This window comes from Cannabis sativa, chromosome 2, assembly GCF_029168945.1.
Source record: "Cannabis sativa cultivar Pink pepper isolate KNU-18-1 chromosome 2, ASM2916894v1, whole genome shotgun sequence".
In the NCBI taxonomy this organism is placed as follows: Eukaryota; Viridiplantae; Streptophyta; class Magnoliopsida; order Rosales; family Cannabaceae; genus Cannabis; species Cannabis sativa.
The window spans coordinates 18,503,566-18,528,947 of NC_083602.1; the positions used below are offsets into that span (position 1 = coordinate 18,503,566).

The 25,382-nt window shown below is 34.4% G+C and overlaps 2 protein-coding genes and 1 non-coding gene across 3 annotated transcripts; 1 reads left to right on the top strand and 2 right to left on the bottom strand.

The window, feature by feature from the left end:
• Positions 1-5,885: 5,885 nt before the first annotated feature.
• On the bottom strand, positions 5,886-6,791 carry LOC115702043 (uncharacterized). The gene is made up of 2 exons (XM_061109205.1): positions 6,371-6,791; positions 5,886-6,040 (listed from the first exon to the last, which is right to left on the bottom strand). The coding sequence occupies exons 1-2, from the start codon at positions 6,789-6,791 to the stop codon at positions 5,886-5,888; spliced, it is 576 nt and encodes a 191-aa protein (XP_060965188.1).
• A 54-nt stretch (positions 6,792-6,845) lies between these two features.
• Positions 6,846-11,807, bottom strand: LOC133034171 (uncharacterized). Its single transcript, XM_061109206.1, has one exon. The coding sequence runs from the start codon at positions 11,805-11,807 to the stop codon at positions 6,846-6,848; it is 4,962 nt and encodes a 1,653-aa protein (XP_060965189.1).
• Positions 11,128-11,234, top strand: LOC115724305 (small nucleolar RNA R71). The gene has a single exon (XR_004013103.2). It is a non-coding gene; the product is annotated as a small nucleolar RNA R71 (small nucleolar RNA).
• Positions 11,808-25,382: the final 13,575 nt, after the last annotated feature.

The following is a 25,382-nucleotide window of genomic DNA, read 5'->3' on the forward strand; positions in this document are numbered from 1 at the left end:
AATCTTAAGATAAAGAAGAGGAACCATATGTTAGTCTATAAGGGTGTGTTTAAAACTCTTAGACTACACCATATCAGATTTCGAAATTTGCCTTTGTGCTAGTAAATCATTCTGATAAGATGGTGGTTACTCTGGGGGTGGAATAGTGATTTTGGAGAAGTGTAAAAACCTATCTAAAGTCTCTAGGTCTACCAGAGAGAGACTGAATGTTAAAGCTACAGGAAAGGTACTTATTCAGTCTAAGGAAAGTTCTATACATTTTTGGCATCATTCCAAATTGCCTTAAACTACTAGTGTTAATTTCCTGATTAACCAAAAGTAGTTGCCAAAGATATAGAATCCAGTATCCCAAGAGAGTAGACATATAGAGAGGACTTTCACATTATCAATGATTTTGTGATTAAAGGAAGAGTAATGGTGGAGAAAAGGTTGTGTTTAATTCAACCTTTCAGATCCTATTACGAGGAGTTTACTACTACTACACTTGATTTGTATATCAAGGTGTTGAGATTATTTGAAACACACTTTTTGCTTTATATTAGTGCAAGTTGTAGTTTGTTGGGTTTTATGCCCTAAATAAAACTCATTTCAATATAATCAGATTTACTTCTTAATATAGATCAGAAATAACATTTAATGTTGCATGGTTCACATGATTTATTTCATGATTATATGTACATAATGTATAAATTCATCTGAAACCCTTTTCACATACTTGATCCTGTTTATTGTGCCGTCAACACATTGGAAAGTAAACATGACTATGTGAATAAAGTTTCCTAGATTTATCAGACATAAGGTTTTACTGATATGATAATCTACAACAAGAGTTTACTTGCATTTGGAGAAATGCTATGTTCTTTCCAGAGCATTGGTTAAAGTAAAGCTCAGGTTGGATGCATGGAGTATGCATCGGAAGGGACCGATATTGAACTTTGACTTAGATTTATTAAACTTACCGTAATATCTATTCAAGTCAATATCGCCTAGTTGATCCTAGATCAAATGTTCTTAATCCTGATATGATTAGGCTCAATCTTGAAAGGCTATTCGTGTTCTTTGATTTGTTAGTTAAGCCTACTTTTAGGTCGGGGTGAAACGTACATTTTGGGAACACAGTAGTGCAATGGAGTGGGAGTGCTATCATAAACATGGAATCTATAGCTTCTATCTGGCGAATAGTAAGCAAAGGATGATCTCCTTCGAGCTTGACCAAACGAACATAAATGGTGGAGTACTCATTTCACATAAGCTGAAATATCATTTATACGGGGTCAAGTGTTTTAAGGATAAAATACATTGTAGGGTGTAACGGTAATTTAATCCATTTACAGTGTAGATCATTCATATAGAGGATCATTGATCAAATTAGGATTATAACAATGGATAACTAATGATGTGTCTATATGGTGGAACATATAGAGCATTCTATATACTGAGAGTGTAATTCTAAGTTCTATGCGTTGATTCAACGAAGAATTAATAAGTTAGTGAATTTTAGTGCTAAATTCTTGATCTACTTATTGGAAGCTCGGTTATATAGACCCATGGTCCCCGCACTAGTTGAGATAATATTGCTTGTAAGACTCATGTAATTGGTTTTGATTAATCAATTATAATTCTCAAATTAGACTATGTCTATTTGTGAATTTTTCACTAAGTAAGGGCGAAATTGTAAAGAAAGAGTTTTAGGGGCATATTTGTTAATTATGATACTTTGTATGGTTCAATTAATAAATATGATAAATGACAATATTATTTAATAATTATTTATAGTTATTAAATAGTTAGAATTGGCATTTAAATGGTTGAATTAGAAAATTTGCGTTTTTGAGAAAATCAGATGCAGAAAAGATAAAACTGCAAAATTGCAAAAAGTGAGGCCCAAATCCACTATGTAGGGCCGGCCACTTTTGTAGGGTTTTCCCTCTGATATTTTCATTATTTTAATGCCAAATAATTCAAACCTAACCCTAGTGGAATGCTATAAATAGATAGTGAAGGCTTCAGGAAAATTACACTTTTCTTCTGACACTTCTGATTCAGAAAAAACTGAGCCTCTCTCTCTCCCTATCTTTGGCCGAACCCACTCTCTCTTTCTTCTTCCTTAAATTTCGAAATACTTAATGTATGAGTAGTGCTGTTGTGTTAAAATTAGATACGCAAGTGCACGTAGTCACAAACAAGTAATACAGTGATAAGTAATGAGTATCATCTCCACAGGGACTGTGAAAATAAAATTTCTATTGCAAAAATTAATTACCAAGCAACAAGCCTAAAAACTAAAATTAAATGATTAATGAATCAACTAAAGGAGTAAGAAAATAAGTAAATTAACTCAAAAGTAGATGCAAGATGAAAATAAAATTTAGTTGTAAACTTTTGAAATGTGAAAGGCTTGAACTATTGAATCCCCCTATGTTTAGCAAAAACTGTGCGTTTTTGCTGCAGCAAAAAGTTAGCAAATCTTTAGCAAAAATCCCAGGTTAACAAGAACTCCATTAAAGCGCACAAAACTCTTCCAAATTTTATGCAATCAATCCTTGGACTTGTTCAAACATATTCCTATGCCAAGCAAGCTCAAGAATACCATTTCAAGCATAGTTCTCAATTGTTACACAAGGATATAACATATTCCTATGTTATTTCAAATCTAACCTAAAAAAGATTAAGAACTTGTGTCATTCAAGCTAAGTCCATTACATTTAACCTTTCCAGAATTAAATATAACTCAATAATCAAGCTATTGGTGGCCAAACAATATCAAGAAATTAGCAATACACACACTTGAATGAACATGAGAATTTTTACTAAATATTTGCATAAGAAAATTACTCAACTAAACATAGGGTTCTTCAACAATTCAAACCATTAAAAAGTTTAGCTCATAGCTAACTCAAGAACCACCATTACAAGATAAAACTTAGACATGGAGTTTGAATGTTAAGCTAAAGAAATTAAAAGAGAGAAGAAATTAAAAGAGAGAAGAAAGTAATAGCAAACAATAATGGAGGATTTTTCCAAAAGGATGGATGTTGAATCTTGTTGTGCTTCTCCTCTTTCCTCCTCCTTCTTCTTCTTCTTTCAATCTTCTTTTTTTTTCTGTGTAAAAATGGCAGCCCAAACTTCTTTTTCGTTCAGCCCCTTTCTTTTCCCTAAATGGAGGCTCCCCTCTTTCTTCTCTCTCCTTAGGTTTTGTACCTTTTTGCCCCAAATAAACCCTACACATGTCATGTAGATAGCCTCTCCATGTAATAGCTCCAGCCACCACTCTTATATTGCCACATCATCTCCACAAATGCCACCTCTTTTAATGAAATGCCAACTCACCCTTTTTCTAAGAAAATAAAACACATCAGCCACAAATCTGTTTGCTGCAGCAAAAACTTCACAGAATTTCAGCAAAATTAAGAACATGACTAACTTGCTATTTTCTTTGCCAATTTATGCACAAGAGTTATTGATTTTAACTAACAACTTCAAAATACACACAAAGACATAAAACACTGAAACTTTCACAAATTAAGAGACAAACATAATTTAAATGACACACAATTACATAAAAAACATGCTTAAAGTGATATCAAATAACTCTTTACTCAAGAGTTATCAAATACCCCCAAACTTACGACATTGCTCGTCCTCGAGTGATGAGAACAAAACCACACAAACTAGAACAACAAACAGCTCACAGAATTTCAAAACAAACGTCACTGAACTGAACAAAGATATTCAACCAAAAACAAAAACAGGATGCAACTTGTCTTGTCAATGCACACACCTAGGGGAAATAGCTCTCAGGAATAATGTTTTGCAAAAGGCAACTGAATGAAGATCTTGCTCAAGCGTTAAACCAAATTCTTTAAGTTTAAATGTCGCTGCCCAAAATAGGTGTCAAGTGCCCCTCTCTCTTGTTTTTTTTTTTTTTTAAACATAGCTTTTCCTAAACAATTTCGATCAACTAACATGTAAGCTAAACATTGGTCCTCGAGTTCAAATGATGCCTCCATAGGTTACCTAACAACTTCCTCTCCACTAATGTAGACACACACCACTCCAAGGATCAATAGGACTTTGCCAAGCTTGTAATGATAGGCTAGGGTGAAGGTAAGATAAGGAAAATTAGTTTCGGTTCGAACCACCCTAAACACATTGATCTTTATAGGACCTAAGCAATGCACAATAAATTTTTCCCTTAAGAAACCCCACAAACCACATATAACTCTTGCCACTAGCTTTAATTCTTTACTAATATATATATATCTACATGCATTTTTTTTTTTGGCACCCCCAAACTTATTTTTGACTTTGATCTCTCTTTTTTTTTTCAAGAAAGGGGGTACAATTCTAAGTACAAACTTTTTTTTTTTTTTGAATAATAAACTTATATAAACTAAATAGAGATGACATAAACTAGCTAGATGGCAAGATAACAATAAAGGTGAGAACCACTCCCCCCCCCCCAAACTTAAAGAACAACATTGTCCTCAATGTTTAGAAAAAGAGAAAAGAAAATTGGCAAATACTCACCCAATTGACATTCACTCACTACGCTCCCCACAACTCCCAAATATGCAATAAAAATTAGTATCTTATAAAGACCAATGCGTCTTGGGGTGAGGTGAAAAGGAGAATTTATGTCTAGCTAGGCTATGTAGTGGCTAAGAAAAGAAAGTGTGAATATCAAGCTCAAAGGGGAAAAACTAGGGATAAAATATTCAAGGGTAGGCTTCAAGGTTCAAACGTTCCAAACATGGCCTATATCACTTCCTCGGGGTAGGGATGTCTAGGATTTCGCCTCAAGGAAAAATTGCTAAGTAATTCTAGAGACGTAAACTCTCACAAAGGTTTAGTTCAAACTAATTAGTGACACAAACCATTTAGTCAAGCTATGAGCACAATCAAGAGAGGCAAACTTTCAACAACGAAGGGCAACCAACATGTTAACTTAAAACAGACAGCTTAAAACTCAAAAAGAAAAACATTCAGTTTCAAGAACTAAGTGGAAACACGACATCGTCATCGAGCCCCCCTAGGCAACACTAACAAAGACAAGATACCACCCGAACATAAGACAACAAGACAAACAACAACAACTACAACAGAAAAAAAAAGAACACAAATAGAAAAGACAAGTGAAAAATAAATACTGAAGCTGAAAGAAAAAGTACTCCCTCTGTCTATCCCTCGGGGTCATCCTCTGAAGCGAGAGATTTCAACGAGCAATGGCGAGATTGGGTTGCTGAGATGGGGAAATTGGTTATGGGCTTCAGGTCTGGGCAAATCGAGGTTCTGGAGAAGAAGGGCAGTCGGGTCTGGTGAAATCGGAGAAAGGGGGCGGAGAGGAGCTGGGTTCGCCTCGGCTGGAGAAATGAAGGACGGAGGTGGGGCGGGGGGTTCGTCGGACTGGGAGGGGTTCGGGTTCGGCTGTGGGGTGCGGTCGGGTTTGGACGGTGGCTTCCTGGTGTGGACGGGGTCGGAATGGAGGCGATGGGGGTGGTCGGACGGTGGCTGGTCGAGGAAGAAGGGGGTTGGTTTTTTCTGGGTTGGGTTTCGAAGGGGTCTGGGGGGGGAAGTCGGGTAGGGTAAAGTGTTTGAAAATAATATTCTTTTTTTTTTATGTAATAATATTAATATAATAAGTAATATTAATATAATAATAATATAAAAAAAAAATTCTGTTTTTTTTTTTTTGTTTTTTAAATAATAATATAAATAATAATATAAATATATATATAAGTAAAATAGGAGTAATATGTAATAGATGGACCTTTCCTCTCGTAATGTGAGTGATATTACGCCTGCTGTAGCAAAATTTCCACAAAAGTTCAGCAAAAATCTTGCAGAGTGCTCTTTGAACATGTATTACTTTTGCTAAAATTTTGCTAGAAAAATGCTGCAGCAGGCGGAAGTTCTCCACATGAACGAAAATTCCTTTTGTGCTTCACAGAAATGCTGCAGCAAAAGTCCATCAAAAATTTAGCAAAATCTCTAAACTTCCAAATCACCTCCAAGGCTCCAAATTGTGTTCCAAAACCACCTGAAACATCAAACCAAGTGTAAAATCCACCCAAACACCTAAAAGAAAAATGAACAAAAAATAAAATAAAATAAAAATAAAGGAAAATGAAGAAATATATACTTTTTTTTTTCTTTCTTTTCATTTTTTTTTTCATTCTTTTTTCTTTTTTTTCTTTTCTTTTCTTTTCTTTTTTTGTTTTTTTTTTCAAAAATATTTACAATACTTGTTCTTTTTCCAACATTGGGTTGCCTAAAAATAGAATTGACAATTCGAACGCAAGGCAACCCAACCACCTTCCGCTTCATGCATCCTCCAAAGTGATTGAGGTTTTTGCTCGATCGACCTCACCACCAAAATAATGCTTTAGACGCTGCCCATTCACTTTGAATTCCTTTCCGGATTGCTCATTACAAACATCCACAGCTCCATGAGGATAAACTTTGGTTATGGTGAATGGGCCCGACCAACGAGACTTCAATTTGCCCGGAAATAACCTCAACCGCGAGTTAAAAAGCAAAACTCGCTGCCCTTTCTCAAACACTCGAGGTTGAATTCTTTTATCATGCCACTTCTTGGTATTTCCTTTATAAAGTTTGGCATTCTCATACGAAAACAACCTCATTTCTTCAAGCTCATTCAATTGTAACTTTCGAGCTTCCCCCGCCGCTTGGAGATCCATATTCAACTTCTTCGTGGCCCAATAAGCTTTGTGTTCCAATTCAACGGGCAAATGACAAGCCTTACCATAAACTAAACGGTAAGGAGACATGCCCAAAGGAGTTTTGAAAGCGGTTCTATAGGCCCAAAGAGCATCATCCAACCGTTAAGACCAATCTTTTCGAGTAGGATTCACCACTTTCTCCAAAATTCCTTTGATTTCTCGATTGGAAATCTCCGCTTGGCCATTTGTTTGAGGATGGTAAGCTGTAGCTATCTTGTGCTTGACACTATACTTAGCCAATAGAGCTGCCAACACTTTGTTAACAAAATGAGTTCCCTCATCACTAATGAGAGCTCTTGGAGTCCCAAAACGAGTGAAGACATTCTTGTGTAGAAATTTCATCACCACCTTAGAGTCATTGGTGGGACTTGCAATTGCTTCCACCCATTTTGACACATAATCTACAGCCACCAAAATGAATAAATTTCCAAAGGATGGGGGAAAGGGTCCCATGAAATCGATGCCCCAAACATCAAACAACTCTACCTCGAGGATAACTTGCAAAGGCATCTCATTTCGGGCAGAAATATTACCAACCCGTTGGCATCTATCACACCGTCTAGCAAACTCATAAGCATCCTTGAACATGGAAGGCCAATAGTACCCCGATTGAAGTACTTTTGCAGCTGTTCTTTGGCCTCCAAAATGCCCCCCATAAGGTGATGAGTGACAATGCTCAAGAATATTTTGAACCTCTTCTTGCGGCACACAACGCCTTATCACACGATCGACACGCTTATAAAGAAACGGTTCATCCCAATAATAAGACCTCACATCATGGAAGAACTTCTTGAGCGGTTGCCCTTTTAAATCAGATGGAGTCCTCCCACTCACTAAGTAGTTGGCAAAATCAGCATACCAAGGAGTGGAGTCTTGGTTTACTAAGCTCACCATCAATAAAGCTTCATCGGGGAACATCTCTTTAATTGGCTGCTCAACTTTCTTTATCTCATCATCACCTTCTAGTCTAGAAAGGTGATCGGCCACTTGATTCTCAGCTCCTTTTTTATCCCGAATCTCCAAATCAAATTCTTGAAGAAGCAACACCCAACGAATCAATCTCGGTTTGGCGTCCTTCTTGGCAATGAGATACTTGATTGCGGAATGATCCGTGTACACCACCACTTTGGTTCCAACAAGGTAAGCTCGAAACTTGTCAAAGGCAAAAACCACAGCCAATAACTCCTTCTCTGTAGTAGTGTAGTTCAATTGGGCGTCAGCTAGTGTTCTGCTTGCATAATAAATTGAGTGGAACACCTTCTCTCTTCTTTGACCAAGAACAGCACCAACTGCAAAATCACTAGCATCACACATTAGCTCAAAAGGAAGTGACCAATCGGGAGCTACAATAATGGGAGCGGACACAAGAGCTTTTTTCAAAGTCACAAAAGCTTCATGACAGTCTTTGGTGAACTCAAAAGATCTATTCTGCTCAAGTAAAGAGCAAAGAGGCTTGGAGATTTTGGAGAAATCTTTAATAAACCTCCTATAAAAACCTGCATGCCCCAAGAAACTTCGAATTCCTTTGACAGTAGTAGGAGGTGGCAGCTTCTCAATAACTTCAACTTTCGCTCTATCCACTTCAATTCCCTTGTTAGAAACTTTATGACCCAAAACAATTCCTTCTTGAACCATGAAATGGCATTTCTCCCAATTGAGAACTAAGTTTGTGTCTTCACATCTTGCTAAAACCTTCTCCAAGTTAACTAAACAAGTGTCAAAAGACTCCCCAAATACCGAGAAGTCATCCATGAAGATCTCAAGAATGTTTTCTGCCATATCTGAAAAAATCGCCATCATACACCTTTGAAAAGTGGCGGGAGCATTGCATAACCCAAATGGCATTCTCCGAAAGGCAAAGGTACCATATGGACAAGTGAATGTTGTTTTCTCTTGGTCTTCCGGAGCTATGGCAATTTGATTATAGCCAGAATACCCATCAAGGAAACAATAGAATTCTTTTCCCGCCAAACGATCAAGCATTTGATCAATAAATGGCAGCGGGAAATGATCTCTCCGCGTGGCCTTGTTCAACTTCCGATAGTCCATACAAACACGCCATCCCATCACCGTTCTTGTAGGGATCAACTCATTGTTTTCATTAGCTACCACCGTGACTCCACCCTTTTTTGGAACACATTGAACTGGGCTTACCCAAGAACTGTCTGAAATGGGGTAAACGATGCCAAAGTCTAACCACTTGATTACCTCCTTTCTAACCACTTCCTTCATGATGGGGTTTAGCCGTCGTTGCTGCTCTACAGAATGGTTGCACAAATCTTCCAACAGAATCTTATGCATGCAAATCGACGGACTTATACCCTTGATGTCCGCCATGGTCCAACCAATGGCTCTTTTGTATTTCTTCAAGACATCAACTAACAAGCATTCTCTTTGGGCACCCAACATAGCAGAAATAATTACCGGCAAGGTCTCTCCATCTCCCAAATAAACATACTTCAAGTGACTAGGCAACGGCTTCAACTCCAACTCGGGTGGTTCTTGAATGGAAGGCTTAGGAGGCTTGAAATTGTTCTCTGACAACTCCAAAGATTCAAATGGCCTCCTAAACTTAGTGAAAGGCTGCTTTGACTCTACCCAAGTAACTTTGGTTTCTTCATCTTCACTTAAAGCTTCAAGCTCTTCAAGAGAACTTATCATCTTTTCCTCTTTCGAAGCTTCCTTGTGAAATTTTTCAGCAACAATAGAATCAATCCCACTTATGCGAGAGCATTCCTCAATCTCATCCGGAAACCTCATGGCATTGAACACATTAAAAGTCACTTGTTGATCATTCACCCGCATAGTAAGTTCCCCTTTTTGCACATCAATCAAGGTCCTCCCGGTAGCAAGGAATGGCCTTCCCAAAATAATAGGAACTTCTCTATCCGCCTCATAATCAAGAATGATGAAATCGGCCGGAAAAATAAACTTATCAACTTGCACCAAGACATCTTCAATTTTTCCTTCCGGATGGGCCATGGAACGATCGGCCAATTGCAAAGTGACGGTGGTTGGCCTTGCTTCTCCAATTCCCAACTTCTTGAAAATAGACATGGGCATTAAATTAATACTAGCTCCCAAGTCACATAAAGCTCTACCCACATCTCTTCCGCCAATGGTACATGGGATTGTAAAACTTCCGGGATCTTTCAACTTAGGAGGAATTTTACTCTTCAACATGGCGCTACACCCTTCTGTCAAAGCCACTGTTTCAAACTCACCTAGCCTCCTTTTCTTTGTCAAAATGTCCTTCAAAAACTTTACATAGTTGGGCATTTGCTCCAAAGCTTCCACTAATGGTATGTTGATGTGGAGCTGCTTTAGAACATCAAGAAATCTTCGGAATTGACCATCTTCTTGCTGCTTTTTAAATCTTTGAGGAAATGGTGGGGGTGGCTTGCTAAGTAACTTTTCTGCTGCATTTTGATGAGGAATTGCTGCAGCATTTTCTTCAGGTTGCTCCTTTGCCATATTAGAAAGTTCAACATTTTTCTCTACTCGACTTTGGATTGAAGTGGGCTCATTTTTATCCTTAGCTTCTTCCTCGTTTGACTCCAGAACTTTACCACTCCTCAAGATTACCGCCTTGCAATGCTCTTTTCCATCTCTTCTTGGATTTTCAGTATCACTAGGCAAAGTACCTTGTGGCCTATTTCGAAGCTCATTAGCTAGTTGCCCAACTTGATTTTCTAGAGTTCTCATGGAGGTTGCTTGACTTTGGATCGCAGTGTCATTCTTCGCCATATAACTCTCAGTTCTTGTCATGAAATTTTCTGTCTTGGCCATGAACTCACGCATCATACTCTCAAGAGAACTTGTTTGGACACCTTGTTGTTGTCTTTGTTGAAAGGCTTGTTGAGAAAAACCAGGTGGAAAGTTGGATCTAGGAAGCATAGATGATTTACTAGTACCAGCCCCTTGATTTCTGTATGCCAAGTTTGGGTGTTGCTTGTATGTTTGGTTGTAGGCATTCTGACTTACCATGTAAAACACAGATGCAGGATTGAATGGGCAATTGTCAAAGGTATGAGCCTCACTACAAAAAACACAAGAAACCTCCTCAAGTTGTCCCACAGGTGAGGAAACATTCTGTTGACCCATTTGTTGACCCATGCTCATATTTTTGATCATATTTGACATAGAAGCAACTTGGGCAGATAAAGCAGTAATGGCATCAACTTCAAGAACACCGGCAACCTTCTTCCCCAAAGGTACTCTAGTAGTGGGCCACTGATAATTGTTGTTGGAAATTCTCTCAATAATATCATAGGCCTCATTATAGGACTTGGCAAGTAAAGCACCATTTGCCGAAGCATCAACCACCATTCGAGTATGAGCATTGAGACCGTTGTAAAATGTTTCCATTTGGATGCAATGAGGGATACCATGGTGAGGACATTTCCGCAACAACTCCTTGAACCTTTCCCATGCCTCATACAAAGACTTATCTTCAAATTGTTGAAAGGAAGTTATTTCCTTCCGGAGCTTGGCATTCTTAGTGGGAGGAAAATACTTCATCAAAAACCGCTCCGCTAGTTCTTGCCAAGTTGTGACCGACGCAGAAGGCAAGGAGTTCAACCAAGCTCGGGCTTGATCTCTCAAAGAATAGGGGAACAACTTTAACCTCAAGGCATCCTCCGTAACTCCGGGCAATTTGAAAGAATCACTCACCTCCATAAATAGACGAAGGTGAAGGTGAGGATCTTCGGTGGGTATGCCACTAAACTGTCCCACAGTTTGAAGCATCTGGAACATAACTGGCTTCAATTCAAACTGTGGAGCTTGAATTTCTGGCCTCACAATGCCCGGATTGAGCTCATTGAAAAGAGGTGCTGCGTATTGGCGGATGATTTGATCTCTATCATCCGCCATAATCACTGCATTTTGACCATTATTAGGGGCCATTTCCCCTTGAGCTCGTCGTCCATTTCCTTGGTCATCCATCATTTCTATATCCCCTTGAGCCCTATGTTGAGCTCTTCTTCTCTCTCTGAATGTGCGCTCAATTTCAGGATCAATAGGATATAGATCAATATTAACAAATTCTTGGTACTCGTTCATAAAAAATTTTCACCTGCCAATGCACAAGAGTCACCAAAAATGAGTACAAAATGATAGACTAAATTACAAGCTAATTGACAATTACAACAAAATATATTTACAGTCCCCGGCAACGGCGCCAAAAACTTGTTGTGTTAAAATTAGATACGCAAGTGCACGTAGTCACAAACAAGTAATACAGTGATAAGTAATGAGTATCGTCTCCACAGGGACTGTGAAAATAAAATTTCTATTGCAAAAATTAATTACCAAGCAACAAGCCTAAAAACTAAAATTAAATGATTAATGAATCAACTAAAGGAGTAAGAAAATAAGTAAATTAACTCAAAAGTAGATGCAAGATGAAAATAAAATTTAGTTGTAAACTTTTGAAATGTGAAAGGCTTGAACTATTGAATCCCCCTATGTTTAGCAAAAACTGTGCGTTTTTGCTGCAGCAAAAAGTTAGCAAATCTTTAGCGAAAATCCCAGGTTAACAAGAACTCCATTAAAGCGCACAAAACTCTTCCAAATTTTATGCAATCAATCCTTGGACTTGTTCAAACATATTCCTATGCCAAGCAAGCTCAAGAATACCATTTCAAGCATAGTTCTCAATTGTTACACAAGGATATAACATATTCCTATGTTATTTCAAATCTAACCTAAAAAAGATTAAGAACTTGTGTCATTCAAGCTAAGTCCATTACATTTAACCTTTCCAGAATTAAATATAACTCAATAATCAAGCTATTGGTGGCCAAACAATATCAAGAAATTAGCAATACACACACTTGAATGAACATGAGAATTTTTACTAAATATTTGCATAAGAAAATTACTCAACTAAACATAGGGTTCTTCAACAATTCAAACCATTAAAAAGTTTAGCTCATAGCTAACTCAAGAACCACCATTACAAGATAAAACTTAGACATGGAGTTTGAATGTTAAGCTAAAGAAATTAAAAGAGAGAAGAAATTAAAAGAGAGAAGAAAGTAATAGCAAACAATAATGGAGGATTTTTCCAAAAGGATGGATGTTGAATCTTGTTGTGCTTCTCCTCTTTCCTCCTCCTTCTTCTTCTTCTTTCAATCTTCTTTTTTTTTTCTGTGTAAAAATGGCAGCCCAAACTTCTTTTTCGTTCAGCCCCTTTCTTTTCCCTAAATGGAGGCTCCCCTCTTTCTTCTCTCTCCTTAGGTTTTGTACCTTTTTGCCCCAAATAAACCCTACACATGTCATGTAGATAGCCTCTCCATGTAATAGCTCCAGCCACCACTCTTATATTGCCACATCATCTCCACAAATGCCACCTCTTTTAATGAAATGCCAACTCACCCTTTTTCTAAGAAAATAAAACACATCAGCCACAAATCTGTTTGCTGCAGCAAAAACTTCACAGAATTTCAGCAAAATTAAGAACATGACTAACTTGCTATTTTCTTTGCCAATTTATGCACAAGAGTTATTGATTTTAACTAACAACTTCAAAATACACACAAAGACATAAAACACTGAAACTTTCACAAATTAAGAGACAAACATAATTTAAATGACACACAATTACATAAAAAACATGCTTAAAGTGATATCAAATAACTCTTTACTCAAGAGTTATCAAGTGCCCACACACAACAAGTGATACCTCAATCATAGTGAGGAAGATCGTGAAGAAAGACTTTCAGCAAAAAGGAGTTTCAGCATCAAAGATTCAGAGAAAGAGATCCAGGTTCAGATATTGATAATGCTCTGCTACAGAAAGGAATCAAGGGCTAGATATCTGAACGGAAGGAGTCATTATATTCCGCTGCACCCAATGTAAGGTTTCCTAAACTTTATATGTGTTTATTTCATCGTTTTAGAAAGTTCATATTTAGGGTGTTAATCAACATACTTGTGAGTAGATCTAAGATCCTGGTAAAATAATTTCCAACATCAAGCTGCAGCTTGTCTTGTATATCATTAAGCTCTTCCTTAGCCTGTGTGTAAGCTGCTTAGACATCAGAAAAACCCTCCCTGTTAATCTCCTTGAATATGGGTTTCAATGCCTTCATCTTGCTGATTAGTTGATACATTTTGGTACCTCTAATTTCCTTGTTCCATTCCTCATTGATCTTATTTAAATAATTAGGATGTGAAGATCACATTCTAAAGTATATAAAAGGTTTCTTTCCACTACTCCACCTGGGATACAAGGATAACATACCAGGAGTATGATCAAAGGCCCCATCATTAACAAAAATTGCCTCAGCATTCGGAAATTGGTCAAGCCATTCTTAATTTGCCAAAACTCGATCAGTTTTTGAGTAGATTTTGTTTTTGTCCTTGCTGCTTATTAGACCAGGTATAGAAGCACCCAGTTGCCTTTACATCTTCAAGCTGATAATGCTGAACACAGCTTGTAAAAGTCTGTGTCAACATGGTGTTGGAATTAATTTTTACCAGGATCTTAGATCTACTCACAAGTATGTTGATTTAACAACCTAAATATGAACTTCTAAAACGATAAATAAAAACACATAAAAGTTAAGAAACCTTACAATATGGAAGCGGAATAAAGTGTCTCCTTCCACTCAGATCTCTAACCCTTGATTCCTGTCTGTCGCAGAGTATAATGAAGATCTGAGCCCGAATGTCCTTCAGATGGATGTGATCCTTCACAGTCTTCCAATCTATGATTGAGGTACTGTTTGCTGTGTGTGGGCACTTCTCTCTCACAAGGATTTTGAAAATTCTCTCTCTTTTTCTCTCTTGATTTCGTGTATGGATGATGATGCATTCAAAGAGAAGATAGAAGGGCTGCTATATATAGGGAAAAGGGAAGCTCAACTTTCCAAAATAAACAGTTTCCTCTTTTACTGAGTAATTAATTAACTGCCTTATTTAGTGTGCTCCACCACTTTCCTATTACTGCTAGGTTTAGGTTAGCAATTACTTGGTAATTAAAAATTGAAAATAATAATTGGAAAACACACAAAGAAGTGGCCGGCCATGGTGTGACTTGGGCCTCACTTGGATTTTGCAGTTTCCTCAATTTTATTTCTATTTCTCCAAAAATGCCATTTTTCCAATTTTAACCATTTAAATGCCAAAACTAATTATTTAATAACTAAAATAGATTATTAAATAATATTATCATTTAATATAATTATTAATTAGACATACAAAGTCTCTTAATTAATAAATAAATCTAAAAACCCTTTTATTTACAATTTCATCCTTACTTAGTGAGAATTCTTAAATTAGACATAGTCTAACTTTTAGAATTATAATTGATTAATCATAAATCAATTATAGAGTCTTACAAACAGTATGATCTCAGCTAGAATGGGGACCATGGATCTATATTGCTGAGCTTCCAATAAGTTGAACCGAATTTACCAAGTAAATCCCTAACTTATTAATTTCTTGTTGAATCCACTCTTAGAACTTGGAATTGCACTCTCAGACTTATATAGAGCATACTATATGTTTCACGATATACATATGCTATCTCATTTAACCGTTGTTATAATCTTAATGTGATTAAAGATCCTCTATATAGATGATTTACATCGAGATGGGATAAATTTACCTTTTCCACCCCTCAATGTATTTTGCCCCTTAAAACACTTAGTTACCTGTAAATGATGTTTTAGTGATCTAATATATAGCCACTGAAACAAGAGCTCATCCATTTACTTCTATTTAACTAAGCTCGAAGGGAATCATCACGTGACTTCTATACACCAGTAAAAAGCTATAGATTCCATATTTATGTTCAGCACTCCCACTCAGTTATGCTATCATGTTCCCAAAATATACGTATCATCCTGACCCAAAAGTAGGCTTAACTAATAAATCAAAGAACATGAATAACACTCCTGAGATTGAGCCTAAGCATATCAGGATTTAGATTCTTTTAATCTAAGATCAACTTCTGATATTGACTTGGAAAGATACAACGGTAAGTTTATAATATCTTGTCTAAGTTCAATATCGGTCCAGTCCAATGTATACTCCATACATTCGAAACTAGTATACTTTACCAACGTCCTGGAAAGAACATAACACTTACTCCAAGTGTAAGAATACTTCATCGCTGATTATCACATCAGTGTAAATCCAAAACACTGATGAACAGGAACTTAGTCTTTTGAATCATATAATCACAATCACATTCCACTATATCAACAATACTGTAATTGTGAATGAATATATGTTCTGGACTTAACTGATTTTGTGCATACATTAAATATGTATATTAAACCATAAACATGAAAAATACATGTTAACAGAAATCACTTCAAAATTCTAAATTGATAACTAATCAGATTGTAATGGGTTTTATTTAGGGCACAAAACCCAACAAACTCACACTTGCACTAACATAAAACAAGTTGTGCATTACAATCAATCTTTTGTCTTGATCTTCAGATCAAGTGTAGTATATTTGAATCCACCTAAATTTCTGGAACCAGGTTCATAAAACATTATGAAACATCTTTAACTATATGCTTTACTCATCAGGGGATACTGAAATCCTTACTGCCCATTAAGTACATCTGAACAAACAGAAGACATATCTCTCAAATTTTAAAATTTGGAATTGAGATAATGCAGTGTAGAATTTTCTTCAGTAAAAATAACTTTCTGGTAATTTCGAATATACAAAGTTATATATATCTTCTCTGATGAAGCTTGAATTATTATAGATGGGTTTTTACACTCTTCTACAATAACTCCTCCACCCCCAGAGTAACCACCATCTCAAATTCTTAATGAGTTGGTGTGGATATTAGGATTACTAAAGTATAGTTCCTTAATATCTAACATATAGGTCACTTTCATAAATCTTTCTTGATTGTCCCCTAATGTTCCTTATTTGATTACATCTCAGATGGCTCCCACTCAATAGCAGATGTTTGGTTAAAAAAAACTTTTAACCTCTTATTATTGTTTTGAAGGATATCTCGTTGTGACTTATTGTCTTAGTCTGAAATTGTAAGTTTCTTTAAGACTAGGTCATCAACATAGCAGTCTAGTATTTGAAGTGTAAAATACTTGCTAGAGATTAAGCAATCAAATTAAGATACCATAAAATGTTATGAGGATTAGAAATCTTGACTCAAGTCATTCGAATAGACTATGCAAGAATTATTCTATCTTATTCTCATAATTCTGATAAGTTATTTCTATCCATGTGAATGGTTAGATTTGTTTTATCAGTGGTGTTCTTAAGTTCCTATCACAAGTGTCAACTAAATGAAGATGGGTAAAGAATTTTAACATTCTCCCACTCAATTAAGGTAGTGTGATACATTATCAAAGAACTTTATTGGTATCATTATTTATTACAACAGTAAATTTAAATTGGAACATATAATCAAGATGAAGAATTTATTCTGATAATAGCTAATTTATTATATTACTTCCATGTTTAAAATTATGTGTCACAAAGAGTACTGTGGAATAAAGTCCACCCCAAAGTATATAGAGATTATGATCCACCCCTAAAGGTTGTAGAGATCATGATTCTCTAAGTGTAATAGAGATTATGTGGAGTTGAATATAATCTAGAGTTCATTAGATATAAAAGATCGTTGAACTGCATATTATTCTTAACTTTTTCTCCACCCCTATCAGATCAAAAGATCTTTTTATTAAACAAATTCTTAATAATTGTTTTAGAATTAACAATTATTCATAAACATAGAAATGATTTCTAGTGTTTATGTAGTAATAACTCTGTAAGGAGTTTAAATAACTATAGAATTTGTATCAATAATAAAAACACATACACATACAAACATAATAAATATAATAATTGGTAATTGATTTATAAGATAAAGTAATGAAGCTCAACTCATAGATTGCAATTTATTTGTAAAAAAAACTTTATTATAAATTAAAAAATTGTTTGCAATATTATGACAAAAGAACAGGGAATAAAATCCCAAACATGAAATCCAAATTGTTTTAAAAATGAAACAATTAATCCAAAAAATAAATGAGCTTCTTCTTTATCATTGACGACCTCCATCCATAATCCAGCTTTCAGATCCAACTCGCTAAGACAGCATCCGAGTTTAAGAAGCTTGAGCTATAAGAAGAAAAATAAACAAGGTTAGTAGTCTAGAATTAATAATCCAAATGGATAATAATTCACTAAAACACATCAGTTTATAGAAAGAAATACCTTGTTTCTTTGCAAGAAGCTTAGGACATTGGGGTTTCCAATGGCCTTTTTCATTGCAGTAAAAACATTTTCCTTTCGGTGTATCACCAGAAGCTGCAACCTTTTTGTTCTTAGTTGCTTTCGCAGCTTGAGCTCGCTTCTTGACATTTTTCCATTTCTTCTTATTCTTGGATTTGGAAGTAGAGGCAACGTGTGCCTCAGGATTATTCGTCCTATTACCATTTCCAGAATTCTGAGGTTTACTCCCTCTCTTCTTGGGACCTCCAATCAAATTTTCATATGTCTGAAGGTCATTGACTAACGTGTGAAAGTCTTGTTCCTTCTTGTTCATGACATAATTTGATGTATAGGGCAGAAAATCTGGAGTCAGACTATTCAAGATGAGACTCACTTGAGTAGTCTCATCCATGTCAGCACCATGATTCTGGGCTTCCTGGAAATAACTTGCCATTTGGAGAAGGTGATCACGCACATTCTGATGGGGTTCCATCCGTGCGTTGATGAATTTCTTAGTCGCGTCAAAACGAGACTGGATAGATGCCATACCGAATAGCTCAGTTAACTGCGTCATGATTTCTGCAGCTGTGACAGTGTTAGCAAACCTTGTTTTCAAGGTGTCAACATGCTGGAAAGCATGAAGTATCGAGCTTTGTTGTTAGCATTCTGCCAACGCTCGAACTTCTCTTTAACAGCTTTGGTTGCATTGTCACCCGGCTATTCAAGAGACGGCTCAGTCAACACAAACAGGGCACTTTCACCTATGAGAGCAATATTAATGTTCTCTCTCCATTTAGGGAAGTTAGATCCATTTAGCTTATTTTCAATCAATAGTGACAACATGGGATTCGACATGGTAATTCAGGATACTACATGATAGAAATCAATTATGGTTTAACACAAAATCTTATTCAGAAATTATTAGCACATAACAAGTAGGAATGACTAGAGAAAATACTAAAAAATACAATCCTAAATAATTTCTAAGGTTTTCAACAAACTGATATCAGTGTCCCGTTTAGGCGAGAGTCAAAGCTATCATCCATTGAATAGAGTTGTTAGCTCATCTATAATGACAAACATTCTAGCAATCTTTTATTCGATCGAAAAGAGAATCCGACGTTGTCCCGTTTAGGCGAGAGTCAAGGTCATTCCTATTTCATGAGCTTCCACCATTGTTTCATACGTTTGTAAGTCTTATACAGTCGCCACCATTAGGGTGATCAATACTAATATAAAAAACTTACAAATATACTTATCTTTCGAGATTAAACTGCGCTAACTTGCTAATGAACGTTCCCCCATTAGGGAGGATTACTCACTAAAACAATAGCTATGTAAAACCAACAATGGAGATCGAATATCTTAATAATAAAGCTCATTATTTAAAAATGTATTTTCTTCTATTATTTATTTATTTTAAATATATATTTATTAAATTTTAAATTTAGAATAAAACTCTAAATAAAATTTAATTTAATATCTATAAAATTAAGCTTAGATGGTTAAGAAAATAAAATGAATTATTTACATCTTAGTATTAATTTTCCAATAAATATTAAGAAAATTACTTAATTTAAGTTGTATTAATTTAAATTAATTTGCAACTCAAATTAAAATTTTCTATAAATATATATATTGTATTTCCAAATATTAAAGTATAAAAATATACAATTTTCGAAATACATTAAAATAAATCAATCTTTACTAGAAAAATACTTCAAGCAAGAATACTATCTATCTAGATTTTCTTGACTAATTAATTCAATTTCTAATAATATATTTTAGTTCCTTTATTTTAAATTAATCATTAAATAAAAAAATCATTGATTTAAGTTGATTCAAAAATTAATTAAAATAATTAATTTACAACTTTAATCTATTTTTCAAGATAAATTCAAAATCATCTTGCATAATCAAATGCAATTTCGAAAAATGATTAATAAAATAAATAAAATATATTTTAAAAATTATTCAAATCTAAGTTGTTACATAAATACCCAACTTAAAATAATTTTCTATTTAATTAAATATCATGAAAGTAACAATATTTAAGTATCATTATGAAAATCAACTTAGATATTTAATATTCAATTTAATTAAATGCATTAAATTCAGGAAATAAATAATTAAGTATAGAGAAGGCTTAATTATTAATTTCTAGGTTAATACTAGGAAAAATATTCTTAACTTGAATTGTACCAAAATTAATTATTAAACAATTAATTTCACAATCAATGATATTTTCCTATATTAGAAATAATAATTAGTATAGAAATAACTATCTAGAAAATATCTTAATTTAACTAAGTATTTTTTTTCAAGATTTGAAAAATATCTGATTTAAGTTATTATAGAAAGAATCTATAATAAGCAACTTAAAATTTTCCAAATGAAATTTAATTAAATATCAAGATTAGGTGGTAACTACCTAATTTAAGGATATTCCATTTTAAATTTAAAATCAACTTAAAAAATATCTTTTAAGAATCTTCAATAACCAATTCCTAGAATTCCTCAACTTAATATTAAATTCAAAAGATATTTAAATTTAAGTTAAATTAGGAAAATTAGTAATAACTAATCTATAACTTAAATAGGAATATTTAATGAAATAATAAAAGTAAGTTTCAGAAAGAATCTAGTTAGTTAAAATTCTTTATTTAATTAAATACAAGAAAAATACAAATAGTTTATCTAGAAATAATATTCATCAAACTATGTTTTTCTTAAATTAATTTCAAGAATGATGAAATTACTTATGTTGCTAATCAATTTTATTAGGTCAAACTAATTTAATTAACCTAGCACAGTTATCCAAATCATGCAAATGGGCCTTCATAATTGGGGTTGTTCATGTGAGGGTGGCTGGGTTCAGTATGTCGTACCCACTTCTAAGGCTCCCAACTCTCACACAAGACCCAAAAGAGAGGAATTTAACCTTAAAATGAACAACTGTTATTAATTGAATAGGCCCATTAACTAAATGAGCCTAAATAAAATCTATCAATTTATGACATTTTATTTAGCAACAACAACCTATATGTGTCTATAACAGAAATTAAACACATAGGCTCACACAGACACACAGATTTGGATGGACCCTATCATGTTACTAGGTCATACACAGATGAAAGAAGAATGTAAAATTTACCTGTTACAAATTATTTACTTGACCTATTGACAATTGAACCATGGGTTAAAATCAGATCATTGGATCTGTCAACAAGTTAACCATGACAATTTAGATCAAGCAATAATAGGTTTTAGAAAAACTTACAAACAATCTAAAACACATACTCCTGCAACAAGTTAGATTTGGATAGTTGGATGTAGGATTTATTTAATTTTAAAATATTAAATATATTCGAATAAAAAAAATATTTTCGGTTTTTTTTTTTTAAAAAAAGTAAAATGATATTTAAAATTAAACCTACAATTTTGAAAAATTAGGTTTTAAGTAACCTAAATATCATTTCAAAATAAATTTGCTAACTTACCTTTTAAACTTCATGTTATTTAATAAATTAAATATTCAATAAAATAGAAAATGATAAATACATACCCTTTTCTGATTTTACAATTTAATTTAAGTAAAAAATAACAAAATTTAAAAGTTAATGAAAATATCTTATTTCCCCTTTTTAAAATACCATGATTATAGTAATCTTATTCTAAATAAGGTCAAAAAACTTTAAAAGGAAAAATTTTATAAAAAAAAATTTCTGACCTTAAATTGAAAAATAAGATAAAACAATCAAATTTTAAAGAAAATAAGAAAAGAGGTAAGCAATAATTGATTTTAACTTATTTTCAAATTCAAATTACACTAATATCTAAAATTAATTTTGAAAAATCAAATTAATTTATTTCTGATAATTAGATTTGAAATATGAAAAATAAAATTAAAATATAAAACTACACAAAAAATCGGAAGTTAATTCCATGAAATAGCATGAAAAATCGAAGAAAACGAAGAAAAACTGCACGCTGTACGAATGGTATGCATTGCATACCACCCGCGCGCGCTTGGGAGGTGATCTGCCGAGTTTCCTCGGCGCTGGGAGGCTGCAAGCAGCCCTTCCGCGCGCGTGGGAAGGGTGATCACCACCCCGATTTTTCTTGATTTTCAAAAATTCATAACTAATTCAAATAAAATCGAAATCGAGTTCTGTAAAAAGGTAAATTGCTTAGAATTTTTCAAACTATCCAATAAAAATAATTCAAGATACAGAAAAATAACTATTTTCCCCAGAATTCACAAACATCAATCAAACATCAATATGACACACCATGAAACCATCCAAATCACAAACAAATCGTTTTAAGTCCAAATTTCTTGCAAGCAAATCAATTACCATGGCTCTGATACCAGTTGTTGGAATTAATTTTACCAGGATCTTAGATCTACTCACAAGTATGTTGATTTAACAACCTAAATATGAACTTCTAAAACGATAAATAAAAACACATAAAAGTTAAGAAACCTTACAGTGATGGCAGCGGAATAAAGTGTCTCCTTCCACTTAGATCTCTAACCCTTGATTCTTGTCTGTCGCAGAGTATAATCAAGATCTGAGCCCGAATGTCCTTCAGATGGATGTGATCCTTCACAGTCTTCCAATCTATGATTGAGGTACTGTTTGCTGTGTGTGGGCACTTCTCTCTCACAAGGATTTCAAAAATTCTCTCTCTTTTTCTCTCTTGATTTCGTGTATGAGTGATGATGCATTCAAAGAGAAGATAGAAAGACTGCTATATATAGGGAAAAGGGAAGCTCAACTTTCCAAAATAAACAGTTTCCTCTTTTACTGAGTAATTGATTAACTGCCTTATTTAGTGTGCTCCACCACTTTCCTATTACTGCTAGGTTTAGGTTAGCAATTACTTGGCAATTAAAAATTGAAAATAATAATTAGGAAACAAACAAAGAAGTGGTCGACCATGGTGTGACTTGGGCCTCACTTGGATTTTGCAGTTTCCTCAATTTTATTTCTATTTTTCCAAAAATACCATTTTTCCAATTCTAACCATTTAAAGGCCAAAACTAATTATTTAATTAACTAAAATAGATTATTAAATAATATTATCATTTAATATAATTATTAATTAGACATACAAAGTCTCTTAATTAATAAATAAATCTAGCAACCCTTTTATTTACAATTTCATCCTTACTTAGTGAGAATTCTTAAATTAGACATAGTCTAACTTTTAGAATTATAATTGATTAATCATAAATCAATTATAGAGTCTTATAAACAGTATGATCTCAACTAGAATGGAGACCATGGATCTATATTGCTGAGCTTCCAATAAGTTGAACCGAATTTACCAAGTAAATCCCTAACTTATTAATTCCTTGTTGAATCCACTCTTAGAACTTAGAATGCACTCTCAGACTTATATAGAGCATACTATATGTTTCACGATATACATATGCTATCTCATTTAACCATTTTTATAATCTTAATGTGATTAAAGATCCTCTATATAGATGATTTACATCGAGATGGGATAAATTTACCGTTTCCACCCATCAATGTATTTTGCCCCTTAAAACATTTAGTTACCTGTAAATGATGTTTTAGTGATCGAATATATAGCCACTGAAACAAGAGCTAATCCATTTACTTCTATTTAACTAAGCTCGAAAGGAATCATCACTTGACTTCTATACACCAGTAGAAGCTATAGATTCCATATTTATGTTCAGCGCTCCCACTCAGTTATGCTATCATGTTCCCAAAATATACGTATCACCCTGACCCAAAAGTAGGCTTAACTAATAAATCAAAGAACATGAATAGCACTCCTGAGATTGAGCCTAAGCATATCAGGATTTAGATTCTTTTAATCTAAGATCAACTTCTGATATTGACTTGGAAAGATACAACGGTAAGTTTATAATATCTTGTCTAAGTTCAATATCGGTCCAGTCCAATGTATACTCCATACATTCGAAACTAGTATACTTTACTAATGTCCTGGAAAGAACATAACACTTACTCCAAGTGTAAGAATACTTCATCGTCGATTATCACATCAGTGTAAATCCAAAACACTGATGAACAGGGACTTAGTCTTTTGAATCATATAATCACAATCACATTCCACTGTATCGACAATACTGTAATTGTGAATGAATATATGTTCTGGACTTAACTGATTTTGTGCATACATTAAATATGTATATTAAACCATAAACATGAAAAATACATGTTAACATAAATCACTTCAAAATATTAAATTGATAACTAATCAGATTGTAATGGGTTTTATTTAGGGCACAAAACCCAACACATGGTACATCACTATATGCCCCACCCTTTCTTCTTTTGCTAAAATAGCATTAAAGTCTCCCATAATGAGCCATTTTCCATTAGTTGCCAAATCACACAAATCAGTCCATAAAACTTTCCTTCCTTCACTATCATTTGCCCCATATACTACAGTCAAGTAGCAATCGAATCTCCCATTTGTTGCAGCAATTTTCAAGTGAATTAGTTGACTGGTGCACTTTATATTGTTTACAACAAATTTGATAGAGTCCCAAGCTATAACTATCTTGCCTCCTTGATGCCATGCTATATTTGTCGAAAAACACCATCCCTTAAACACATTGAGGTACAAGGTTCCAAGCTTTTGAACCTTTGACCCTTGTTTCGAGAAGTCCAACAAAACCAGCATTTTGGCCTCTAATAAATTGCTTTATTAGCTGTTGTTTTTGCTGGCTATTGGCTCCTCGAACATTCTAAACAATGAGCTTACATGGCCAAGAGACTGCTCCCCCCCTCACTTGTATTACGAACATTAGAAGAGCTTAATTCCTGCATATCTGTTGCAATTTCCAGGTCTGCCCCTGTTCACTAATTTTTTTTCCTTTACTGATAGCCTGTAAACCTTCTTCATCCACTACTGGTTTCTGTTGCCTTTTATCTTCCTTAATGATCCATTCCTACTTAGCTTTAGTAGATTTTCTGCATTCTGCAGTAGCATGCCCCATACCAGAGCAGTTCGAACATATTGTAGGCTTCCATTCATAATTGATACCCACATGATTGTTCATCCCAAACTCATCCTCAAACTTCAAGATATTAGGAAGGACCTGATTCATTTGGACTTCAATTAAAACTCTTGGATAGCTCAATCTTTCCCTTTCCTTTGTCACACTATCCACCATAATCGGCTTCCCCACCTGTCCAACAATTTTGAAGAGAGACTTTTGGCCCCAATACTTGAGTTCAAGCTCCTCAAGCTGTACCCAAATAAGAACTTATTTCACATCCTCCCTCCTGAAGTTCGTATTAGGATTCCAGGGTTTCATTATTATTGTTCTTTTATTGAAAAAGATATACCCTCCATTCAGCACTTCATCTCTGTTTTCCACTGAGTGAAACCGAATGAGGAAAATTCCATAT